At 37.8% G+C, this 21,706-nt stretch overlaps 1 protein-coding gene and 1 pseudogene across 1 annotated transcript in view; both read left to right on the forward strand.

Annotated features, from left to right (window-relative positions):
* AHRR (aryl hydrocarbon receptor repressor) overlaps window positions 1–19,043 on the forward strand; it is a 264,267-nt gene extending 245,224 nt beyond the window's left edge. Inside the window, exons 9-11 of the mRNA XM_069076018.1 lie at window positions 10,438–10,499; window positions 10,959–11,100; window positions 13,607–19,043. Of these exons, the coding sequence (XP_068932119.1) occupies window positions 10,438–10,499; window positions 10,959–11,100; window positions 13,607–14,714 (1,312 nt within the window). The 3' untranslated portion in view covers window positions 14,715–19,043. The remainder of the gene's footprint in view (window positions 1–10,437; window positions 10,500–10,958; window positions 11,101–13,606) is intronic.
* Window positions 19,044–20,918: 1,875 nt separating this feature from the next.
* Window positions 20,919–21,706, forward strand: LOC138153279 (small ribosomal subunit protein uS3-like; annotated as a pseudogene).

Consider the following 21,706-nt stretch of genomic DNA (forward strand, 5'->3'; position numbering starts at 1 on the left):
AGTCAGCAAAGGAGACAGAGAAAGAGTGGCCAGATAGAGAGGAGGAGAGCCAGGAGAAAGGGGTGTCCTGAAAACCTAGAGAGGAGAGAGTTATTGACAGTGTTAAAGCCTGCAGAGAGGTCTAGGAAAATGAAGGTTGAGAAGAGGCCATTAGATTCAGCAACTAAAAGATCATTAGTAAGTGGAGAGAACAGTTTTTCAGTGGAATGAAGAAGTTGGAAGCTAGATTGTAAAGGGCTGAGAAGAGAGGGAGATAAGAGAAAGTGAAGATCCCAATTGTAAATGGTCTTTTTAAGGAGATTGTCTACAAAGGGCATCAGGGATGTAGAATGATTAACAGGGATGATTTTTTTTAGGATAACAGGAGATGCGGTCATGTTTTTAGGCAGTAGTACAGAGAAAGATTGAAGATAAGTAAAAGAGTGGGGATGACAGAGGGAGAGATCTATTGGAGGAAATGGGATGGAATGGGATCTCTTGAACAAAGTGGAGGGGTTAGCTTTGGTGAGGAGTACAGCCATTTCATCACATGAGAGAGGGGTGGAGGAAAAGACAGTGGCAGAACGTCTCTGAGTGATGGGAGATAAGGAAGAAGGAAAAGGAGGGAGCCCACACAGAATGGCCTCAATTTTTTCTTTAAAAAAATGTATTCAAGTCCATAAATTAAATGGTTGTGGGTTAATTCTACATTATATAGACAAGTATTTCCTGGCTGATATTTGAAATATAGTACTTTCCAACTATGTAGAGAGGTAAATAGTGAGTCGGGATGAGCCCAGACATATTTGAGGTTTGGCTCATGCTTTTTGTTCTAGTTATGAATCCAGAACTCTAAAGCATATTGGACCAAACGCTTTCTTCTTACCTTTTGCAGCTATGATTTACAAAAAAGTTTTCTTAATCTCTTAGCCCCTAATTTCTTTTCCTTCATGTGGTTTTCCTTACAGCAGTTCCAGACAGAAGCAGAACAGGGTAGTAGCTAGGCAGGCCTAACAAGCTAAAAAGAGGTGGGTTCAGATCACATTTTTGACCTATACTAATTACATGAACCTATGGATAAATCATTTCACCTCTTATAGCCTAGAGAAAGTACAGCATTGGCTAACAGCACTGCTTTAATAGAGGGAGTTTCCTCACCAGGAGTTCCCTATACTAGATGAAACCACAAATCCAGAACAGCAATAACAAAAAAGTGTTCCAATGTGAACCTTAGTTCTTTGATTAGAAAAATTATTATCTTCCACAGTCCCCAGATTTATAAATTAAAGGTGGGAGGTTAGGAAAAATCCAGGTTGAGTTTAGAACATGGACCTGAGGAGCTCAAAGGGGCTGGTAAATTCATTTTACTTAATTTTATTATTAGACCATTCTAGTCGTACTTCATGTATATAAATACATATGAATGTGTATATGCATGTGTGTATATATAAACACACATAAGTGCATATATAAACACATGTATAAATATGTGTACAATATACAAACATATACATATGTATGTGTATATTCATATAAAAAGATATACACGTCTACATCTCCATGTTGTATATATATAAACCATTCCTGTGTATGTATGTACATATACATATCCTTTCCCCTTAAAATATACAGTAGAACATGATAAAGTACATAATTTAGAATCTGAAAACCCAGGGTCAAGTCCCCATTCCCCAGATTACTAGCAATTATGACTGTAGGAAAGTCAGTTAAACCATCTTGAGTCTTAATTTCTTTATCTGCATAAATGGGAATAAAATGTGTAGGAGGAACAGCCTCACTGGGCCATTGTGAGGAAATTGCTTCTCCAACTATTGAGTTGTAACTCTTTTATTCATAGAGTTTGAGGTTGTATCTTGGTAGCTCTACTCCCAAGTATTTTTCACATTTTATAGATATTTAAGTGGAATTTCTTTTTCTCTATCTTCCTGCTATATTTGGTTCCTAGTATAGAGAAGGCTAATGATTTGTGTGACTTCATTTTATGTCCTACAACTTTGCTGAAGTTCTCATTTCAATTAATTTTTAAGTTGTCTGAGTGATTCATAATATCATCTGCAAAAAAGTGATAATTTGATTGAGGAAAGTGTTTTCTTAAACCACAAGTATAAGTCAATACCCAATATTAAGCAGTCAGTTTTATTCTGATGGTAGTGAATGGTCAGAGACAGGGGTGGGGGGAACCTGTGGCCTCCAGGCCACACATGGCCCTCTAGGGCCTTAAGAAGATCAAAGAGAATGGCCACAACCCGAAGTCATTCTTTATATGTGTTGTATGGCAGTGTAATCCAAGACAAGAAAAGTGCTGTCTCTGAGGGATCTCTAGGAAATTTGGCTGAGGCCTGGCCCACTCAAATACGGACTGTTGGAAGGCTTCATGCTCCAGACACCCAACTTAAAAATCAGGAACATCTTCTGAGCCATTCGACCTCTGTTATGAGTATATTTTCCCTTTCTGTATTCCACGAGAATTAACTGTAGGTTATTTCTCTCATTCAGGCATCCTAAGCTATTTTTCAGCTTTTAAACATTGACTTTGGAAAGTTTATAGGTACAGGTAGTTTATGTTTATAACATGATGTCACTGGTCAGGTATTTTCTTTAGTGATACTTATTCTACTTAGAGTTAACAGGAATAGTAAAGTAGAAAGAAGATTAGGCTAAAGTTCTAGCTCTAGCCCTAATTAGCTATGTGACATTGAACAAATTGTTTTGCCTGTCCCATGTCTTAATTTTCCCATTGGTAAAGTGAGAGGTTTGAACTATGAACTCCAGGGTTCTTTCCAGCTCTAATGTTCTATGAGATAGGGCCTATATAGACATGTGATTTCATTGGCATGGGGAACATTCAGGTGAGGAAAGTCCTTCTACCTTTACCTCTTCTCTGCAATTTATAATCTCAGATACCCAGAGTTCTGAGACTTGCCCAGTCTCATACAGCCAATATGTATCTCACAAAGGGTTGCTGTGAGGAAAAAGACAAACTTCTAAATAATAGTATTCTATGTAAATAGATGAGCTAATGTAGATATTCCCACCATAAATCCTAACCCTGCTAGCCCCTTCACTAATATGACTCAACAGATGATTCAGTCCCTGTGCTGGATTTCTAGCTTCTTTGGCATGTTCAGAGTTTTTTCCTTAGTAGCTTCCATTTTCTCAATTTTCATCCCAGTAATTTTCTGTTTGCATTATTAGCTCTCCTTCCTCCATAAAATATTTTCCAAAACCACTAATTTGGAAACTTGGGAGAATCTGAAACCAATAACCAAAGAAAAAACCTTGGTGATTATTTGTTTTATGCCTTCAGGCAGCTCAGCCAATTCAAGTGCATCTGCATTTATTGTACCTTGACCCTTGAGACATGTAACTTGGAAACCTCCTGAAATTGTCTTTTAGATTTATATGCTCAGGTGAATCTGGACATCTTTCTCCTCCTCCTCTTTTAAGATTTTATTTATTTTTTTAAAATTCACATTCCAAATTCTCTGTTCTCTAGCCCCTCTCCCAACCATTGTGAAGACAAGCAATATGATATCAATTATATATGTAAAGTCATGCAAAACATATTTCCGTATTAGTGATGTTGCAAAAAAAGCAAGAAAAATCAAGAAAATGAAAAAAGCATGTTTTAATCTGCATTCAGACTTCATCAGTTCTCTCTCTGGGGGTGAGAGCATCTTTTGTCATGAGTCCTTTAGCATTGTCTTGGATCATTGTATTGATTGGAGTCACTAAGTCTCTCACAGTTTATCATCTTTATAATATTGTGTTAGTGTACAATGTTCTCCTTTCTCTTTACTTCACTTTGCATCAGTTTATATAAGTCTTCCCAGGTTTTTCTGAAACCATATTACTCGTCATTTTTTATAACACAATAGTATTCCATCTCAATCATATACCACAACTTATTTAACTATTCCCCAATTGATAGACATCCCCTCAAATTCCAGTTATTTCTGGCCATCTTCTTTGTATTAATGTTGCTATATGTACAAAATGGGGGGCAGGGTGGCACTGTCAAGGCCATGTCCTGCCATATTAAGCCTAGAAGGACAGTTCTCAGAGTGTGTCAATATTTTCCAAAGTGTTGAGCTTTTGTCAGCACTGTCGGTTTTTTTGCTGCTAGGTTTTTCCTCTCTGCTTCTGTTTTACAAGTGACCTTCCAGTTCTGGGACTCTCAGGGAATGAACTCAAGAATGCAAAGGTGTCTTAGGGGGACAAATGAATGCAAAAGAACCCATACCTTCATTGGTCAGTTTTACTACAAGATATAGTAAGATAAAAAGCAGAGCCAAGATGGTGGAGAAAAGTGAGGAAGTTGCCAGAGCTCTCCCCAGTTTCCTTGGGCAACATTAAATTAAGCTTTTAAATGGGTTCTGGAGTGACAGAACCTACAGAAAGGAGTGAAAAATTTTCCAGCTTATGATAACTTAAAAGGACTTCAAGGCAGGTCTCTCTCACTTGGGTAAAATGGTAGCACGGTCCAGCACAGACAGTGTCTGGGCAAGCCAGTGGGAAGCTCTTAGCCACCCCACAGATCAGACCTGGATCAGCAGGCCAGTAGCACAGCAGGCCTGTGAGGTGTCCAGCCCCAGTGCAGAAGGCAAACTGCCATCCAAGAACCCCCAGCACAACAGGTGTGAGTAGGCCAGGCCACCCCAGTACAGTGGACAGTCCACTAGCACTGAGGCCGTGGCATAGAAAGCCAATGACCAGGCCCCTGGCCTCCAGCACAAGAAGCTCAGAACAGTTCCCCCTGTGCCCCAGGAGAAGAGCTCAGCTTTAAAAATTAGTCATAAAATAGGCTTAAAATGAGTAAAAAAAAACAAAACAAAACAGAAAAGAACCCTGACCATAGAAAGCTACTGTGGCAGCAGGGAAGATCAAAACACGAACTCAGAAGAGGACAACATTGTCAAAACGCCCACATGCAGAGCCTCAAAGGAGAACATGAATTTGTCTCCAGGCCAAAAAGCCTTCTTGGAAGAGCTCAAAAGGGATTTTAAAAATCAAATAAGAGGGGTAGAAGAAAAATTGGGGAAAAAATGAGAGTTATGCAAGAGAGAGTCAACAGCTTGAAAAAGGAAGACAAAAAATGACTGAAGAAAACAATTCCTTAAAAAATACAGTTAGCCAAATGGAAAAGGAAGTACAAAAGCTAACCAAAGAAAATAATTCCTTAAAAATTAAAACTGGGCAAATGGAAGCTAATGACTCTATGAGACATCAAGAATCAGTCCAACAAAATCAAAAGAATGAAAAAAAATAGAAGAAAATGAACCTCATTGGAAAAACAACTGACCTGGAGAATAGATCCAGGAAAGGTAATTTAAGAATTAAATGAAAGCCATGATGAATCAAGAAAAACTATTCTCTATCCTGGAACCAGGGGTAAGTCATTGAAAGAATTCACTGATCACCTCCTGAAAGAGATCCCAAAATGAAAACTCACAGGAATATTGTAGCCAAATTCCAGAAGTATCAGGTCAAGGAGAAAATACTGCAAGCAGCCAGAAATAAGCAATTCGAAGGATTTAGGATCAGAGGACTTGGAATATGATATTCCAGAAGGCAAAGGAGGAGTGTGGATTATAGCCAAGAATCAACTACCCATCAAAGTTGAGCATAATTTTTCAGAGGAAAAATGGACATTCAATGAAATATGGGATTTTCAAACATTCCTAATGAAAAAACAAGAGCTGAATAGAAAACTTGAACTTCAAACACAAGACTTAAGAGAAGCATAAAAAGGTAAAGAAAAAAAAACCTTATTCAGTAAGTTAAATTGTTTATATCCCTGCATAGGATACTTGTAACTTTTAAAATTGTATCTCTATTAGGGCAGTTAGAAGGAGTACACATAGACAGAGGTTGTGGGTATAAGTTGACATTGATGAGATGATATGAAAATAATTAAGAGGTTAATAAATGATAGTACTAGGAAAAGAGGAAAGGGGGAGGCAGACTAAGGTAAATTATATCACATAAAGAGGTACGAAAGACCTATTATGGTAGAGAGAAAGATGAAAGAGGGTGAGCATTGTTTGAACTTAACTGTCATTGGATTTCACTCAAAGAGGGAATAACATATATACTCATTTGAGTATAGGAATTTATTTTACCCTATAGGAAAGTAAGAAGGGAAAGGGGAAGGAAAAAGGATGAGGGGCTGATAGAAGGGAGGGCAGATTGAGAGAGGAGGTGGTCAAAAGCAGAACACTGGTGAGGAAAGAGAGTGAAAGGAGAAGGGTGTACAGGAAAAAAATAGGATGGAGGGAAATACATAGTAATCATAACTGTAAATATGAATGGGATGAATCCTCCCATAAAATGGAAGCAGATTACAGGGTGGATTAAAAACCAGAATCCTAAAATATGTTGTTTACAAGAAACACATTTGAAGCAGAGATAACCACAGATAAAGGTAAAAGATTGGAGTAGAATATATTATGCTTTAGCTGAAGTAAAAAATTAAAAAAAAAAGCAGGGGTAGCAATCCTGATCTCAGATAAAGCAAAAGCAAAAATAGACCCAATTAAAGAGACAGAAGTCTCTCAAATAAAAGTGAAGGAAGCAACATCTTGCTAAAAGGTATCATAGACAATGAAGTAATATCATTACTAAACATATATGAGCCAAATGGTATAGCATCCACATTTGTTGAGACGTTAAGTGAGTTAGGAAGAAACAGACAGCGAAACTTTACTAGTGGGGGACCTCAACCTCCCCCTCTCATCAGCATTTCTTTATATTGCCAATAAAGCCCAGCAGCAAGAGATAAAAAGAGAAATTCCATTTTAAATAACTGTAGACAATATTAAATATTTGGGAGTTCACCTGCCAGGACAAACTCAGGAACTATATGAACACAATTACAAAACACTTTTAACATAAATATAGTCAGATCTAAATAATTGGAAAAAATATCAATTGTAAATGGGTAGGCTGAGCTAATGTGATAAAAATGACAATTTTACCCAAATTAATTTTATTATGCAGTGCCATCCCAATCAAACTAACAAAAATGATTTTATAGAGCTAGAAAAAATAATAACAAAATTCACCTGGAAGAACAAAAAGTCAAGAATATGAAGGGAATTAATGAAAAAAAAATGCAAAGGAAGGTAGCCTAGCCATACCAGATCTAAAACTATATTATAAAGTAGCAGTCATCAAAATTATTTGGTACTAGCTAAGAAATAGAGTAGTGGATCAGTGCAACAGGTTAGCTACACGAGACACAGTAGTCAATGACTATAGTACTCTACTGTTTGATAAACCCAAAGACTCAAGCTTCTTGGATAAATTAGACTCACTATTTGACAAAAAACTACTGGGAAAACTAGAAAATAGTATAGCAGAAACTAGGCATAGACCAGTATTTTTCACTGTATATCAAGATAAGGTCAAAATAAGTACATGATTTAGACATGAAAGGTGATACCATAAACAAATTAGGAGAGCAAGGAATAGCTAACTTGTCTTATTTATGGAGAAGGGAAGAATTTATGACCAAACAAGAGATAGCATTATGAAATGCAAAATAGATAATTTTGATTACCTTAAATTAAAAAGGTTTGCATAAACAAAACCAGTGCAACCAAGATTAAAAAGAAAGCATAAAGCTTAGAAATAGTTTTTACAGCAAGTGTTTCTGATAAAGGCCTCTTTTCTAAAATGTATAGATAACTGAGGCAAATTTATAAGAATACAAATCATTCCCTAATTGATAAATGGTCACAGAATATGAATGGGTAGTTTCCAGATGAAGAAGTTAAAGGTATCTATAGTCATATGAAAAAATGCTCTAAATCACTATTGATTAGAAAAAGGCAAATCAAAAGTACACCTCAAACCTATCAGATTGGCTAATGTGACAGAAAAGGAAAATGATAAATGTTGGAGAAGATGTGGGAAGATTGGAAACACCAATTCATTGTTGGTTGAGTTGTGAACTGGCCCAACCATTCTGGAGAGCAATTGGTAACTATGCCTAAAGGGCAGCCAAACTGTGCATGCCCTTTTATCTAGCAATACCACTCCTAGGTATATATCCCAAAGAGATCTAAAAGAAAAGAAAAGAAAAGGACCCACATGTACAAAAATACTTATAACAGCTCTTTTTGTGGTGGCAAAGAATTGGAAAATGAGGGGATGTCCATCAATTGGGGAATGGTGGAACAAGTTGTGGTATATGAATATCATGGAATACTATTGTGCTATAAGAAATGGTGAACAGGTGAATTTCAGAAAAACCTGTAAACACTTAGATGAGCTGATTCTCAGTGAAGTGAGCAGAACTAGGAGAACATTGCACACAGTAACAGCCACATTATGCAGTGACTGACTATGATAGACTTTGCTCTTCTCAGCAATAAAATGATCTAAGACAATTCCAAAAGACTCATGATGGAAAATACTATCCACATCCAGAGAAAGAGCTATGGAGTCTGAACATAAATTGACATATACTATTTTCTTTTTTTTTGTTGTTTTTCTTTCTCGTTTTTCCCTTTTGTTCTGATTCTTCTATCACAGCGTGACTAATGTGGAAATACATTTAACATGATTGTATATAACATATATCAGACTGCTTGCCATCTTAGGGAGGGGGCAGAGGAAGAAGGGAAGGAGAGAAATTTGGAGCTGCCTTTATTTTGCCTCCATTCTCTCCCTTTTTAAAAACATACGTCATTATCTTTTTATTTTTACCTATTAAAATGAATGATGAAAATGAATGTTGAAAACCATCTTTAAATGTATATCGAAAAAAATAAAATACTGTTAAGTGGGGGGAAAAGATACAGCATTATAACACAGGAAAGTGGAGTAGTTGTTCAGTTGCTAACTGCTAGAAAAGCACTGTGTATTATACCAACACACAGAATACCCTCAACCAGGTGTCATTCCCTGAGCATACTGAGAGCCCTGGCATTGTCTTTTTTAGTGATTCTAACAAAGTCCCTTAATTCTGCCTTTATTTTGCCTCCATTCTCTCCCTTTTTAAAAACATACGTCATTATCTTTTTATTTTTTACCTATTAAAATAATTTATCTTATTTTTTCCTAGTTCTTTTTCTAGTTTTACTAGGCATTATTTGACCTGGTTAATAACATTTTATTTTTCTGTCCAAACCCTTGAAGGCTGTCCTGATGATCAGATGAAATTATATATTTGAAAGCATGCCAAAAAGTACACATAAACTTGTGCATGAAAAAGTGTACATATATGTGTGCCTTATATGGGTCAGTGTGCATTGTTAGAGAGTGTTTCCACACTGAGTTACTTAAACTGACAGAATCACAAAAGATGGGGGGCAAGGTGTATTATAGACATACATTTTATGCAAATAATATATAAATATAAGACATTAATTTTCACTTGTTTTTACTCTTTATCCTTATGTTTTATACTCTGATATTTAACCCTTTCTTTTCATTTCTTTGCTTTTTGTTCCCATCTTTTGCTTTTTTGTATAAGCTTATACAACCCAAGCTCTCCCTCTTTCCCTTTATCCTTTCCTACTCTCTCCATACAACAGAGTTAATTCCTCTCTACTTGCTTTACAGAAATATAGCTAGGAGGATCAACAAGAAATCCCTAATGAAAAGGTGCTCAGCAAATTGTTAATACTTTTTTTTTATATCTTTCATCTTTATTTTTCTTCTCATTCCTAATTTTTCTATGAAAGGTCTTTAAAACTTTTATTACTGATTTTATCTTGCCTTCTGTCCTCCTTTCTCTGTAACTTTTTGCAATTAGAAATTGAAATTATTCTCCCCAGGTTTTTTCCATTCTTCATAAACAAAATAAAGGAAATTCTCCAAAAAACTTCCACTTAAGAAACTAAAATTTGAGTTTCACTGCCCTCCAGTGGATAGTACAGAATAATAGTACCATTTTAGGGAGACAGCATACTGGACAAAGCCAGGAAAACCCAGGTTCACACACCAGCTGTGACACATACTAATTAGATGACAAGACATTTACCTTCTCAGTGTTTTAGGTGATTATCTTATAGAATAAGTTACAGAGAAGGTACCAACCTACATTGGAAAAGGGAGGCTTCTTCCCCTGGGGGTTCCCTATGACCAAGAAAATGACAATTCCAGCCCCTTTGCCCCATTATATTAAACTAAGATCCAACTATGTACAGTGGATGTGTTCTACCACTATTATTCTGCACCCTTCTTTATGTGAGAGGATGCTATGACCCAACTTAGCCGACTTGGTTAGAACATTCTACTTATGACATCACAAGATCATGGTCAGTTGTTTTTTTCCCATGGCCAATTGTCCAGCTTTTTTGATCACTTTCAAAAACATAAGTCAAAAAAGGCTATATTATTCCATTTTTTTGTTGTCTCAGTTGTGAATTTCTGCATTTGCTATTTACTTTATTAACTAGGTGGGTCAATATTTTTTGTTTTTCACAGAGCAAAAACTACTACAGGTCTATGTGAATCTGAACTACAAGGAAGAACACATTTCCAAGGAGGTATAATTTTTACAAATCCTTATTTTATTCCAGGAAACAGCAAATATGTTTTTGATTGTTTACTTTGACCATTTTTGTAGACATAGAGATTCCTTTATCATACACATATCTGTTCTATGGTTTTCTACAATCTTCCTTTATTATTGGATAATAATTACACAGAACTGATTGTGTGTGTGTGTGTGGTGGTGGTGGTAGTGGTGGTGGTGGTGTAGGGGGAAAATGAAAAGACAATGATTCTCTTTAAATTTCTATGGGTCAGGGAGACTTCCTTTCCGGTCTTTGAAGTGGATAAGTAATTATTACAAATACACATCTTGACTTTCATGTTTTTGAATAGCTTGCAAAGTTAAGTAGTATTCAAAATTAAGTTTATTTGTGATTGCTCAGAATGGGGGGAAGTCAATGTTAAGAAAAGTGTGCATGCAATGACATTTTCTTCCCTCTGAACTTTTATAGTAAAGAATAATGGAGAAAATGGTCTTTCTGTGTTCAAAGTACAAGCAAATGATGATCATTGGGTCTGGGTACAAGCCAACGCTCAGCTCCTCTACAGGAGTGGTTGTTCTGACTATCTCCTAAACCCACAGACAGTGGCAAAGTAAGTATTTCAATGTCTTTAAGTATACCTATTAGGATTAGTAGGTGTTTCCACACATCCCAGAGGGCTTTCTCTGTACCGGATAGCTATACATATATTTATATTTCAGGGCTGAAGACCCACTAATGGATGAATGAATGGATGGATGAATAATAACCAAGTTTGTCTAAGTTAGAGAGAGCAACAGGAATAACAAATTCACTTGTCTTCCCAAAAGGAGTTTTTTGTTTAACAAAAACGTTTTGCTTTCATTACTGCCTTTAGTAAATGCATCTGTTACTAACTCCCTGGAATGAAACTCAAATGCATTTATGGAAAGACAAACACATTTTTATTTACTCATTTGTACATATTTCATTTGTCATCATCAGGAATCTGTGAAGAAGCAGGCTACAAAAAACCAGGGCCCTTCAATTCAACACATATTTAAGTGCTTTCTCAATGTGAGAAAGACAGATAATAATATAACTTAGAGAATTGGCCTCAAAGCCAGGAGGATCTGGGTTCAAGTCCAGACTCTGATGCATGCTGACTGTTTAACCCTGGCCAAGTAACTTTGTATCTCAAAGAGACAACTCTAAGAGTATAAAATTGAAGAGGGAGCTTTGACCTACACTGATAAAGTTTCCTTATCCAGTAGTTCCTCATACCAGTAAAATCACATTTTCAGGGAAAGGCTGGTGAGACTTGAGTTGATTCATGAAGGAAGCTAAGAGGCAGAGGTAGACAGACCCTCTGGAACTCTGATCTTCCTTTCCACCCTTAACCTTCATCCAACCTGTGAGCCTAAAATATCACACTTTGCCTACATCTCCCAACTCTGATTTCTATTGTTCTTGATCTTGACTTAGCATCACGACTCTTCTTTTGTGTTCCTGATCATTGTTTGAGAACTATTGCTTTTAAAATCAATTATTAAATTAATTTAATTTAAAAACTGTTAAGCCTGCTATTCTCTTTTCCAAATTTTGGCTTGGTAACCTGATTCTGACCTCCTGGGTAGCTGATCTCCCCCTTTGTGTCTTATCAATCTTCACACTTCAATTTGATCAAAGTTGTAAAACAGGACATTCACAATTCTTAGTTGTGCATTTCTATGTATGTATATTGAATTGGTTTCTAATTTATCAATATCATAAAATTTTAATTATGTCTTAGATTGTTGTATTATCAACCAATATGCAAAAAAATGCAAATACATACACACAAAGGAAAGCCATTTATTTACATTGTTGAAGTTGATATTTTTGTAATTATTGTGGGGCTCAACACTTCAATAAATCATCTACTTAGAATTTTCATGTTACCTTTCTATGTTGTTTGCCTGTAAAGCTTAATTATCTCCTCACACCTTTTCCTTACCCAATCTCATTTTTTCATTGTTGTCAGTCAGTTTGTATTTTTGGTGAATCATTCAAACATGACCCCAAAGGGAGCACAACCTATTTTAAGCAGTATGTAGGATGTTTCTACACCAGTTGGAATGTCCTATTTTTCAGTGAGTTTGATGTTATGAAAATGTGCAATTTGTTTGTGATGATGGAATTGTTATCATACCATAGTTCCAGCACTTGTCAGGATGAACATTTGCTATAAACTGATTTCAAAATCAGTGATTCAGCAAGAACTTTATCAGCTACATACAGGGCATTATAAATACAGGGACCAACTTTGTAACTGATCTAGACTCAATCAACAAGTCCTTATTAAGTGCTAATTATGTAGCCCGAGTTAGGCTAAATACTCAGCATACAAAAGAAGGGCAAAAACTCAAATAAATAAACAGACATGTACATGATACGTGCAGAGTAGGAGGAAGCTAACCTTAGAAGGAAGGGCCATAGTGACTTTTCAAACGGCAAGTTAACGAAGTATGGTATGAAGAAAGTATAAACACCTAATTACACCAGCATATGATACTGTGATGTCAGTGAGCGGTAGCATTGCCTAATGGATAGAATATTGGCCTTGGAATCAGAAAGACCAAGCTCGGTTCCTGCCTCTGACGTTTAATAGCTGTATGAAAGACAACTAATTTCATTTCTCCATTGGGTTACTCTTCCCAGGTAGTGTACTAGGAAACTCTCAAGACTGTAAATTATGGAATAGCTGTCAGGGTACACTGCAGAGGGATTTTACATTCCTGGGTATTCACAGATTCAGAATGAAAAATAAAATTTAGAAAATGATGTAGTAGTATTGTAGTATTGTATTACTTATAAATTGTTTCATTTGTGCATGCCATCATGTCTTACCCCTAACTTGATCATGAGTTCTTTGTGGGCAAGTGCTATATCTTACATTTCTTTTTGATTCCATAATACATAGAACAAAATGGGTACTAGATAAGCCCCTGCTGATTGATTCATTGGTATCGGAGACAATTATAGGAAACTTTGTTGCTTGATTTTTGAGACCCGCACTTAAAGACAGTTTTAAAATGAACATAATAGAATTCCTTTCTGTCATCTCATGGCTCATTTTTTTTTCCTATTATTAACAATAGGGAGGAGGAGGAACATGTGAAGATACCGGGCAGTACAACCAGTGGGAAAGGACGAAGAGAACCACTAATGTATAATTGTTCCATTGAAACACTGGGACCCATGAAGCATCTGAATTGGACAGCAGAAAAACATGATCAGGATGGTATCAAACTGAAGTTTGAACCAAATAAAACTGACAAATGTTTTTTACAAGAGGAGGCCCTAAGTTCTTGCATGCCCTATCCAGGTGTCCAAAACACATGTAATACAAGCAGTATTTCTACTTTCAGAAGTTCATCCAATTCTCAAGCTATGAATTCACCTCTAAGTGCCTACCCCAACCGGATAATCAGACCTTTCTATAATGGAGATCAAAGTCATCTAAACCCTCCGTCCAGTTGCCATCCCCATCAAGGTGGAATGGAGAATTGCCAGTCTTGTCCCAGCTTTCAGCAACTTGCTGTGGGAAGTTATGCTTCAGAAAACGTCAAATTACAAAGTGCATTGATACCCCCAGAAACTTTGTACAATCAGATGTTACCTTTAGATATACCCATCAAAATGGAGAATGATTCTGATTCTGATAATGGAATCGATGGCTACCCCATTTCACAAAACCAGATGTGGCTGGGGGAAAGTAGTATGGTCAAGAGACATCTCATTAGTTTTCCCAACAGGGTGCATTTTAAAACAGAACCAGATTTCACTGAGCACTTGTCTCCTTGTGAAAATCCCAAGCATTATGCTTATCCCCCTCACCATGGACAGTGTGTTGTGAGCACTCATCCCAACAACAGAGCCATCAGTAGGTCTGGTAAAGAGATCCCACCATTTTACTCACCAAACTGTGCCTATCTGGAACGCGTGCGTGGCCTACAAGACACAGAATACTACAACCACTTGTACAGTCCCAGTTCAACAAATATGAAGGGACATACTGAGCATCAGCCTTATAAACTACAGTGTGATTTTAAAGCTCCTGGAATGGTCCAGATGATCAAGCGTGAACCTTTGGATTCTCCTCCATGGGCTGGTCATGGCCAAAGTGGTGTTCAAGTGATTTTTCCTAAAAATGCCTTATCAACCCTGATGCCTCATAAAGCTGCAGAATGCACATTCTTACAATAGTCTCAAAGGCATATCTAATGTTTTTTTTTTTAAGCTGTGCCTATTTTTTCAAAGTGGTGTTCAGCATTTTCAAATGTATTCCCTCCAACTCATGGTTTGCTTGAAATGTTTGTTCTGAGTTTGGAGGCCTGCCAAAGAATGAATTTCCTTTATATGACAAATTTAGGTTGTCAGATTATGTTTGAAGCCATTTTAAAAATGTGGTCTTTTTTTGCAGTGTTGCACAACTTCAGCTCTTATTTGATATCAGAATGCCAGGTATTAAGAATGCTTAAATCTGTGTGGTCTTAAGTACAAAATGTATTCAAATATATCTGTGTTTTCTTTGAAGTATTAGAACTAGTACTAAAAAGATTGCATGGCCATGTTCTCTTCTACATACACACAAAAAAGCTAGCTCTCAATTACCTATGGTGTTTGGACAATAGCAGCATGGAAAACTAACAGAAGTACTTGTGGGCAATAGATTTGAACTCTTCCCATGCCAACCTTTTCCTAATAACATTTCTTTGACTTCACTGATTCTGTTTCCTTTTGTTTTCTCTGGCCATCCCTTGGCAGCAATACCAAGTTAGCACCAAGAAAAGGTGGGCACAAAGTGAAGCAAAAAACTTGGAGAGATAGGACTGATTGGGTGGTGAGATTCTGAAGTACATTTTACTATGTTTAAAGATAACTTTGATCTCTGTTCCTGAAAGTGATTTGTGATATGCAGATGGATCAGCATTAAGTAAAAAAAGTGTTAATGAGTCATAACACTACCTTGCTATTTAATACACAGTCACCACATCCTGGCTGATTGTTGAAAGCCTGTATGTGGAATGTTACTAAAGTAAGACAGCCATGACTAAATGTTGCTTCACAAAATCTATCAAGGGCTTTTGGTGGATAGCTTAAAGAGGTATGAAAAAATGAGGTCCTTTTGCTCTTATTCATAATAGAGTTTGAGAGGAAATGTATTAGACATACGGAATTTTAGCATTTATCAGTAGAGTCTATTACAGAATGCTAAAAATGTGGATGGGCAGCACAGCATAATGGATGGAGGACTGGCTTTAGAGTCAGACCTGGGTTCAAGTCCTACCCCTGACATAAACTGCCAGTACAGGCCTGAGCAATCCATTTAAATCTTTGTGTTCCCCCAGGAAATTCCCTAAGAGTCTCAGTTACAAGTTGTGGATTTGCATCAGTGGAAAGAATTTCTTATGTGGATGAAATTACTACAGGTCTGGACAGTACCCAAAGTGTTGTGGCATATATCTGTTGCCAAATCCTTTAGGATTCCAATCCTAATCCAAAAAAGGGCCATTAGAGATGGGATAGGTTCATGGAATCTATGGTGTAGTATGCTGTTTTTCAGTACTAAAAGATTGTCCCCAGGGTTCAGAGTGCATGCCAAGGATCCCTCCACCTAGTAGTTCAGAGTAGGTAGGCTTAATGTGTGAAAAACAAAGATAGAGAATATTCAACATGACAGGAAAAGAACAAAAAAATGTGATGTGTTCCTGTCTTTTTAGTGTTATTGATCATGGGATCATAGTTCTGGAGCTAGATATTCTAGAATCTTTTATTTCTCTTCTTTAGGGTCTAAATTCCCTGTCTTTATGTAGTTGTGACACCCTCTTCTTGAGCCTGTAACATTTCCCCTTCATAAAAATGTAGAGCATGTAGCACTTTTATGATTAATTTTATTTTGAGAATTACATAACACCCCTTTAAAGTAACTGAATTTGGGGCAATTTTCAAAATCAGAGCAGGGGAATTATTGCTCTAGAAAGCCAGTTAAATCCAAATCAGCTTCTATACTTTTTTTTGTTCCCTCACATTATTTTAGTACTTGGCTACCATTGTGATGTTGAAGATATTTATCTGAAGGTATCTTCTAGCATGGTTTTTAAAAATTTTTTTTCTGCCTTTCTTTGATTCTGCTAAATCAGTCCATGGGGCTGACTTCATGAGATTTTATGGTGTGGTAGCCTCTGCTGGGCCAAACTTGGGTCCACCCTGGCCCCCTCCTATACCCAGATCATAGCATTAGAGAGTTTGAATCTGAAAAGAGCTTAATGGTCATGTATACAGTCCAACCCAGATTTTAACCTAAGTTCTGTGAGCCCAAATCCAATGCATTTTCCACTATCAAATTTCCCCCCCCGCTTTTTTTTTGTCTTTTTGGAGGGGGGAAGGCAGAGCATTTGGGGTTAAGTCACTTGCCCAAGGTCACATATCTAGTAAATGTTAAGTGTCTAAGGTCGGATTTGAACTCAGGTCCTCCTGCCTCCAGGGCCAGTGTTCTATTCACTGAGCCACCCAGCTGCCTCACAGTCCCCTTTTTACACACTGCAGTTTCCCCTTCACTGAGAGCATTAAACTTCACTCAGGGATGCAGGCAATGACAGAATTTCTTCCCCCTATTACTAGTGTTCATAGTGAACTTTTCCACATCTTCACTGACACCAGATTGTAGGACAACAGAAGCTATCAGTCCCTCTTGGCTGTTCACCCTTTTGTTTGCCAAAGGCCTTTTAGCAGATCTTTCTACCACCAACCCTCACAGTTTTGATGATTCAGGTTCCCAAGGCCAACCTTATGTTAGAGTGTAGCAGATAGAATAATTTGAGTGTGCATTGAGGGAAGTCTCTCTACCATAAATTTCTCCTATAGTTGCTTGAATTAATATCTCTTGTAACTCACTCCTTTCTGTTGGGTCTTGTCCTCTTCCTTTGGTGTTTTCAAATGAAAAATGACCCTAGGATGAGTAGCACAGAAAATCCCTACTGTATTGATTTTAATGTATATCATAGTACTTTCCTTCGTATCCCACAGACCAAGGCAGCCATGCAGTATTGGATACCTGGGAAGAGGGAGGAAGATGCTAAAGTAAGGACTTACTTAGAGAGGAAAGGAAAAGAATACAGAAAAGGGATGAAAAGAGGGACTTTTCCTATGCCAAAATTTTACCTACTTAAAAATTTTTACCAGATCTGTATCCCACCACTGTCTCTTTATTTTGATTACAAAACATATTTTAGTCTCTCTTAAGAGCTCTAGACTCCAAATTTCAAGACTAGAATATAGTCACAGTGGTGCCCAGGGACAAAAACTAGGAGCATTGGGTACAAGTGGCAGAGACTCCATTTTAGTCTTGAAAAACTTTCTTACTATTTGAGCTGTCCAGAAGTGGAATGGGAGGTCCCTCGAGGTTGTGGTTTTCCTTCCACTAGAGAGGCTCTAAGTGAAGGCTAGATGATCATTTGTGAGGGAGGTATGATATGATTTAGCCTAGATGGTCCCCAAGGTTCCTTTCAACTCTAAGATTCTATGATCCTAGGTTCCGACACACCTCCTTTTGCATGCAATACCTAGTTCCTGATCCTTGGAGACCTAATTATAACTAAACTTTCTTTTAAAAAAGATATTTGAACTTGAATTTCCTACATTTGCCTATTGCCTAGATTTTCCTCTCCTTGTTTCTGATTGCCACTGTTTACTCTCCTGTCCCTGCAATGTAAGGCTACAAACCTGATTGTTCCTTGATACTTTTGTAGTCTGAGCTAACAGATGAGATAGCTCTTTGAAAAGCTAAAAAGTATTATTCATGTTTTGAAAAATCTTATGAGTGAGATGAACAACAATATGCTGTACTTTGGGGGAAATGGAACTATTTTCAGAAAATTCACTTAAAAATTTCAGGCTGCAACAAGGTACTTCAAAACATCTGAAATCTTATCCCCAGAACAAGTTCCACTTTTGAGTGAAACACATGTTTCTGCAGCCTAGGTAATAATCAACTCTCTTAGCCAGAGCAACCAAACAAGATACTCATTGACAAAAGCCACTCTCAAGGGAGCTGACATTTTCGGTGTAAGCACTTTGTTCTTTGTACTACAGCCCAGTTTTGAAAATGGAATCTAGAAGATGAAAAACTGGTCATTTCCCCTTTCAAAAATGTGTTTTATGTGGTACCAATTTCAGGTTTTTCTTTTTCTGTTTTATTTCACTTTTACAATACATGACTGAAAAAAAGAATTATAATCCATTGTAATAGTAATGAGGAAATGAGGTGAAGAAGGGAGATCAATAACATGTGTATTTTATATTTTAGCAGTTTCTCTAGAAGAAAAAGTTTCATGATAAAGACTTTTACTTTATTGCTCAATGTTTTTTTTTAAAAACTGGTGCACTATTATGTAACTTTTTTTGTAGTATTTTCCACTGCTTTTAGAAAGCTTTCTAATGTATTTCTGAGACTGATTTGCATTTAATTCTTAATGCCAATGTAAAATAAAGCTTTTGTTAATATGTTTACTTAAAATGGAAATTTATAAATAATTTTTAAAAGATTGATTTAGTTTCTTTTCAAGAATTTGTGGAACGACTGAAGGACAAAAATAGCCTCAAAGTATTAAATATCATATGTAATAACTTCAAAAATGCTATCTGTCACTGAAGACACTGATGAGCTGGGAATTCACAGGGCTAGGATCAGAACAGTAAAGGCCTTAGAGACTGTGCCATATGTTGAAGCATCTGGGGAAATTTAGTCTGGGGGAAAGAAGACGATGACGTGATAGCTGTCTTCAGATATTTGAACAGCTATATGTGGAAAGGATTCTGTGCCCTAGAAGGCAGAACTAGGAATAGTGGGTTAAAGTTTCAGAGAGGCAAAATAGAGTTGAAAAATAGGGGACAACTAAAAATTGGAGCTGTTTAAAAATGGCATGGGCTGCCAGTGGGATGAGGGTTTTCTTTATCACAGGAGATATAGTGAGAATGACCTACTTCTAAGGATTCTTGTTCTTTAGGTTAGAGTAGGGCAGGGTTTCTTACCATTTGCACGTGTGTATTATGCTTGTCAGTCAAGCAAAAGCTACGGATACCTCAGAATAATATTTTTAAATGCATAAAATCACATGAGATTAGAAAGGAAATAGATTCTATTGAAATGTAGTCATTAAGATACTACATAGTGAGTTCACAGCCCCGAATGGTCTCTCTAGTTCCCTGATAATGAAATTACCAAAAAGAAATTGGTCATTGTACTATGCAACTTAGCTGTCATTGCCAACAGAACCTTGTCTTCACAGGCAATTTGGAAGAGGAGAATGTTTTCAGGATCGATGGTAATCTTAGTGGAATGGAAATGGGGTGAACACATACATACATACATACATATATATGTGTGTGTGTATGTACGTTTTTTTTTTAAACCAAGTTGGTGGACCCCAGGTTAAGAAACGCGGACAGCAGAAGAGCGGCTCCTTTGCACACCGGGTTCTGGCTCTTGCGCAGCCGCACGCCTTCTCAGCCTCCTGCTCCTGCCCCTGCTCCTGGCCCCCGCTGTGCGGGCGCTGAGCAGACCCCGGCCCGGGCCACCCCTTCCTCCTCCGCAAAACGCGTGGCAGTTCCGGCCCGAGGACGGGTGCTGGGAGAGTTGGGCACCTGACTGCAAGATGCTCGTGCGAGCCGGCGCTGCATCCCGCGGGTGTGGTCCGCCGGTCCCAGGCTCCCAGCAGGCTCATCGGTGGGCTTCATTCCTGTGGTCTGAGGTGCCCTCCGGAGGCCGCCCAGTCCCTCCATGCGTGGACCTGGATCAGTGCTACCAGTCCCGCCCGTTTCACCTCCGTGCTCTGCTTTGTGGGTCGAGCCCGGAGAGGGATGCTGTGAATAGCCGTGGAGTCAGCTGCTGCTTCTCTTCGCTGTTTTTGTTTTAGGTGCTGCATGCAGCAAATGATCGTGCATGACCATTCACACTTAGAGTGTTTTTAATAAGGCCTCCAAATTGCTTTCCTCGGCGCAGTTCCACGAGATTGGCAATGCAGAGGTAGTTTTTACCCATTTTACCTCTGAGGAAAGGGAGTTTCAATTAAGTAACTTGGCCAGTAAGCATAAAGCAGAACCTAGTTTCCCAACTCACATACCATCCATCAGTTATGTAAAAGATTTTGTTGAAAACTGGGCTTTTTAAACCCCATCTTCCCTGGTGTCAATCGCTCTTGTCAACTAATTGGAAAGTGTTGCATTTTATTTTTTAATAAATGGGTTCAAAACTCACTGAAACTTCATTTGGAAGTTTTTTAATTAAGCTGGAAGTTATGTTGCCAAGTTTTTGTTTTTTTAAGGTGGGCATTTATCAGTTTTTAATAAGCAACGCAGTTACTTTGTTTTGATCCTAGACAGATTAAATATCCAATAGGAAAAGGTGGTCAAAAATCAAGAAGAATGAGGACTGAGAAAAATTGATCAGAATTTGCAATTAAGATGTTATTAGTACTCTCCTCTCCCTGGACTTTATAATCACTTCATCCGCTTAAATCTCCCTTACCCTTTGATGCAAAATGGTGGTGTGCATCTCTTAAGACGGAGGTTGTTATTGATGACATCTTCAAAGTCAAAGGTAATGAATTTCTCACCAAAGAACTGGCTATTCTGGGGTGGCACTGTGAGTTACCCTAACTGGCTACCAAGATGCAGACAGTGCTCTTTGAGAAGGGTCACTAGATTCCTTAACTGACCCTGGCAGTTTAGAAGTTTGGCTTCCTTGAAGGCTTGTAGAGCTAGCTGCTGAGAAAATGGCCACTAGAGGTCTCTGAACTATTGAGTAGACAAAGTCCTTCAGAAGCTTCTGCAAATTCTGCTATGGCATCCTCAGCTTCCTGATGGAGAGTGTGGTGAAAGGATGCCAAGTGTTGGTTTCTGGTAAGCCTAGAGGCCAGGGGTTCAAGTCCATGGAGTTTGTGGATGGCCTCCCAAACCACTACGTTGACACTGCTGTGCTCTATCCATATCCTCCTCAGACAGGGTGTTTTGGACTTGGAAGTCAAAATCATGTTTCCCTAGTAACCAGCTGGCAAGATTTGCCTAAGAAGTCCCTGCCTGCCCATGTGATCATGTTAGAGCCCAAGGATAAGATTCTTCCGACCACTCCCATCTCAGAGCAGAAGCATAGGAAGCCAGAACAAACAGCTATGCCTTAGCCACTCTCCACCGAGTAA

This window comes from Petaurus breviceps, unplaced genomic scaffold (assembly GCF_028583685.1).
Source record: "Petaurus breviceps papuanus isolate PSGF00001 unplaced genomic scaffold, PetGlider_PUasm1.0 151, whole genome shotgun sequence".
NCBI lineage: Eukaryota > Metazoa > Chordata > Mammalia > Diprotodontia > Petauridae > Petaurus > Petaurus breviceps.